Raw genomic sequence first — 4867 nt, forward strand, 5'->3', positions numbered from 1 at the left:
GCACCATCGGCCTCGGCACAACATCGACTGGACGAGATTGCGAATATGCCGTTACCACCCAATCCGATCGTGAAAACCCGCAAGTCGTCAAAATCTCTCAGCAGCGCACTTCCGCCACCGCTACCGAGCCCGACATTGACACGCTCGACGCGAATGCGTGCATCCACCGATGTTGACGCTGCTCTCAAGCCTGGCAGGCAGCAAGCTGCCGCCTCTCCTACTCCAAGTGGCACCGTTCACCCTCTGAGCTCCATCTCTGCTCCAACCCCATCTGTCACTGGGGGCAATAGTTCTCTGCTCGCCTCTCCCTCCCACGGTTCAGGTGTGGCTGGCAATCGGCTCAGCCACTCGAGCGTTGGCAGCAACGACAGCGGCGCGGATGGCAGCTTTGGCCTTGACGACTCGAGCGAGTTCATCTCGCGCTCGCCTCGGGCATCGGTTGTAGTTGCGCCTGGAGATCGTTCCCTTGCGAGCTCGGAAGATGGGTTTGGATCAGTCTCCAACTTGTCCAGCAACAACTCTTTGGGCGGTACGCCCCCAGGCTCGCCTCTACTGGACGACGTGGGTCCTGGCCTGACTCGCGGCAATACACGTCGTAAACTGCCCTTTGCCTCAGAGAGCGCGACCGACATGCGGGCGTCCATGCGCATGCGGCGCGGCTCCCTGTTTAAAAACCGCGACAATTGCTTCTTTGTGGCCCACGTTGGCTTCAAGGTATTCGAGTTTGAAGCTCCAACCGAGTACGACAAGGTCGTCTGGATGAAAGCCATTGGCCACGCTATCGGAGACCAAATCACCTCACTTTACCGCGGTACTCACGAACCAGCCAGCGCCTCCAATGCCAGCTCTCCCGTCGCCTCCGCGACCACCACGCCGCTGCTGACCCCGCAGCATTCTTCGGCTGGGCTGGTGACCGCCGCCAGTATGATCTCCAGCAACGGCTCGTCGCTGCTGCCAAGCCATTCCACCAGCGCGATTTTTGCGACCACTGCCTACGCGTCCGGCTCGCCACATGCCTCGACCCCGTCGCCAGTGTCCGTTGCTGAGTTGCACTCTGCCCCGCGACCCGCGAGCCTGTCTTCACGCAAGGATCTCATCGAGGAAATTTTCATCGAGTCCAATGTGTAGTGACGGGGCTTTTCCCATACTCACATCATTCATAGCTGGTGCTTTTCAAATCGTCGTTGAAGGATTGCTTCAGTTTCTGTATTTTTTTTTTCTCAAACCAACAAAGCAACAAATTAACAACGACAGATTTCAAACCCGGAAAATACAAAGACAAACTTCATCAGACGGTAGTTTGCAATACCAGTTTGTCTGAGTGGGAAAAATTGGGTTGAACATCAACGCATGCACACAAAATAAAAGAATCAGACATAAAAGCACAATCTTGACGGCGAGTGAAAACAAAACACGACGTGCCTGCATCACAGTGTTGAAGTGGATGGCGCGGAGGAACTGCTTGTAGCGGTGCCACTGGACGAGCTGCTAGCAACGTTGCCATTGGAAGAGCTGCTTGGCCTGCTTGGCGCATTGCTAGAGGAGCCGGCGGACGAACTGCTCGAAATGGAGCTGGTGCGATAGATGGACTCTTGCGCATGCTTCGGACACACCCAACGAACGTCACCCGTACTGAGCACAACAGCTCGCTCCAAACCGGCAAAGGACTTGTACTCGTCTTTCTTGGACAGGAACGCAGCCCATTCCCTTGCTGCCTCTTGGGACGAGTGTGTGACTTCTGAGGAAGTAGCAGATGCAGGCGCTGGTTGCTTTCCCTTCGCGCTGGAACCCTTTTTCTGATCGGCGTGGTCGAGCAAGCTTTGCAAGTAGGGCAGAGCCTCGAGCGGGTCTTCCAAAGCAGTAATGGCTGAATCAACCGCATCCGTTACATCTGGTCCACCAGGAGCCAAGTTGGCTGCTTTCAAGAACGGACGCACAAACTCAAGCAGGCTGCGAACACGAGAACCATACTTTTTCAGCCACTTTGAAAACTTGGCAATTTCGTAGCCGGGATGACTGTCAATACGATGCCACTCGGGCTGGTTGTTGGTACCCATGTGAGCGCATAGCAGGTGCGCAGTGTGGCGTGACTTGTAAAGTTCTTTGAGCTTGGAAAACCAGTTCCGGGTCGCAGCCGGAGGCATCACGACAAACAACAACGGGCATGGACTGTCCAGCAAGTCCAGCTGCATTTGGACGTGACTCATGAAAAAACGAGCGATTTCGTTTCTTTGCTTCTTTTGCAAAGATTCTGCAATGTCCAGCCGCGAAATCAAGCTGTCGGCAAGCTCATCAATGCGCTTCAGAACTTTGTCGAACTCGACAGAATTGGTTTTGACCACATTTGGAATTGATCCAATAAGAACATCCAGAGCGTCCTGGAAACTCTTCAAGTTCTTCGCTGCTTCGGTCGCAAAGTTGGTAAAATGTTGCGCATTGGTAGTCGCAAAAGCTTGAAGCTGCGTTTGCAGTTGTGCTGCGACAAGTAATGCAGCTTCCGTCGCTGCTGTTTGGATCTCGCTCGCCGGTGCTTGTTGCTGCTTGAGTTGCCGGAGCGCTTCGACATCCTCCGGCGTAGGTTGCGAAACAGCGTTCAAGCGACGCTGCAAAAGCGAGTGGAGAACTGGAAGCCATTCCTCCTTTGGAAACGTGATGTGCGTGTGCGAACAAGATAAAGGTTGCTCATCGTTGATAACCGCATCCCGAACTTGAGGTCGTAGTGTCCACAGGCATGGTTTGTCATTAGGCTCGTGCATGGGGCAGCGCAGGTAGGTTTTCCACGAGATTCCAGGATACCAATCCGCGCTGAGCTTGTCCAGTATCTCAATCAGAGCTGGAAGCAGCCTCTCTGGATGCTTCCCGCGAGCGGTAAACTCGAGGCGCACATTGGAAGCGTTGCGATGAACACGCAGTAGTGCTCGAGGACCGCCGTAATTGACCAGAACAGCATCTCGCCACGCCGTCAAGTGGAAATTCCGCTCGTGAAAGCGCACAACCAGCCTCGAGAAAAATCCCTCCAGCAAAAACTTGGTCTCCATCACAATAGCAACTTCATGTGGCTCGCCCGCTGCAGGCTTCAGAGACCATCTACTAGGGTCGGATTTGTAGGCTGGCAGGTACGAAGGGATGACATAGCGAGTGCCAGAATCGGGTTCCAGGCTGATCGCCATCGATCTTGTACAAGAGCTCGTATCGCTGAAGGAGCAGCACAAACTGATCGCAGATCGCAGAATCGATGCCCTTCCAAGCGTTTCGAAGCAGATCCTTGCGAGTCACGATACCATCCTTGACCCATCGATCTTTAGGCTTCTGGGTAATAACTCCAGTCAGGACTGTTTTCGTGAACCATTGAGGGCTCAAGATGACAATGTCGTTCATCGAAGCGAGGAGAGTGGCAGGTTGCAGCGCGGGAACATTGGACGTGTCTGGGGTCGCTGAATTGGCGAGACGATGGAAAACGACCCAGCCTTGAAAACGCAAGAGCTCCATGAATGCATCGATTGCCTGCTCGGTAAGATCGTGCGACTGGCCAAGCTCGACAACTTCATGCCATCGACAGAGGGGTGGTTTGTTTTGGGCGACCAACTGATCGGCTCGCTTTCGTAGAGAGTCTCTGAGCTCAAGATATCGGCTATCCAGCGGTTGGTTGTAAAATGGCATCTTTTGTCCGGCTTGAAACAATGCAGTCTTGAGGTCGGGCATGCTCGGGGCCCCCGTAGAGTTCCGCGCGTTGATGTAGACGGTCGAACGCACGTTAAACGAAACACTTGATTCTTTCAGGGTGCTGAGCAGATTGGCAAGATTTTGGCGTTGCGCTTGTTGCCGCTCCGAAGTGTACGACGGATGATCAATGTGGGTTCCAACGAGAATGATATCGGCGTTTGGAACGCAAGCGTGCAAGCTGCGTAGCCAAAAGGCAAGACGCGAATTGAGTGACAAGTCTTCACGCACGTCAAACAGGACCAGGTAGACTGTTCGTTCACGAAGAAAGAACTGGTGCGAAACCAGATAGACTTCTTGACCAGCGAAATCCCAAACGATCAAAATCATGGATTCGTCTTTCTCACGAAGAACGACTGTCGAAATGTCAATGCCATCGGTGGAATTGGCAATACTGAATATATTGGAGAACGCCTGTCGCACGTAACCGTCGGCGATTCCCCTAACAAGCGAGGTCTTGCCGACTGAAGGATCGCCAAGCACGACCACGCGAACTTCCTGGCATCGAACAGAACCAGATCGACGCTGATTCACAATGTATCTGAATTTGGCAGAGGAAAAGTGAGGCTAAAATGGAGTCGTTGACGAACAAACTCGGACGAAGCGGAAAACTTACAATTCCAAGGTTGGATGGATACTGTGGCGCAAGACTGTTTCCTCCACATAACCAATCCGATTTTCCGCCAGACTACCGATTGCCAGTGAGTAATACAGTTTCTGGGCATTCAACATTGAAGCACTTACCTGAGATTTTGCAAGGTCGTATTCTGTTGGAGTGCTTCCGAGATGGAAAGAGCCCCAGCGTCTCCGATCTGATTAAGCCACAGACTAACGATTGCACAGTGAGTTGCGTTGATGGGCATTCAACGTTGAAACGGCTTACTTGAGGTTTTGCAAGGTCGTATTCTTCTGAAGTGCTTCTGAGAGGGAACGAGCGCCAGCGTCACCAACACTGTTCCTGCTCAAACTGTAGAGACATTAAGTGAAAAAAAAAACCAGTCGTTGAATCTGGCTGATCAATCGACTTACACGAGCTGGATGAGCGCCGTGTTCCCCTTGAGTGCGTCAGCAATTGCCTGTGCTCCAGCATCGCCAACTTTGTTCCAGCCCAAACTGTCGAAACATTGAGTGAAAGAACCAGTCGCTG

The 4867-nt window shown here is 52.9% G+C and overlaps 2 protein-coding genes across 2 annotated transcripts; one reads left to right on the forward strand and one right to left on the reverse strand.

The window, feature by feature from the left end:
• Positions 1-45: 45 nt before the first annotated feature.
• Positions 46-1376, forward strand: CAOG_04999 (hypothetical protein; the record flags this gene model as incomplete). The annotated part of the gene is made up of 1 exon (XM_004346634.2): positions 46-1376. One exon carries the CDS (start codon positions 46-48, stop codon positions 1126-1128), a length of 1083 nt encoding a protein of 360 aa, XP_004346684.1. The 3' UTR covers positions 1129-1376.
• An 8-nt stretch (positions 1377-1384) lies between these two features.
• Positions 1385-4583, reverse strand: CAOG_05000 (hypothetical protein; the record flags this gene model as incomplete). The annotated part of the gene is made up of 4 exons (XM_004346635.2): positions 1385-3087; positions 3182-4261; positions 4337-4408; positions 4465-4583. 4 exons carry the CDS (start codon positions 4581-4583, stop codon positions 1428-1430), a joined length of 2931 nt encoding a protein of 976 aa, XP_004346685.1. The 3' UTR covers positions 1385-1427.
• Between the last annotated feature and the right edge of the window lie 284 nt (positions 4584-4867).

Source organism: Capsaspora owczarzaki, assembly GCF_000151315.2.
Source record: "Capsaspora owczarzaki ATCC 30864 unplaced genomic scaffold supercont2.8, whole genome shotgun sequence".
Classification (NCBI taxonomy): Eukaryota; class Filasterea; order Ministeriida; family Capsasporidae; genus Capsaspora; species Capsaspora owczarzaki.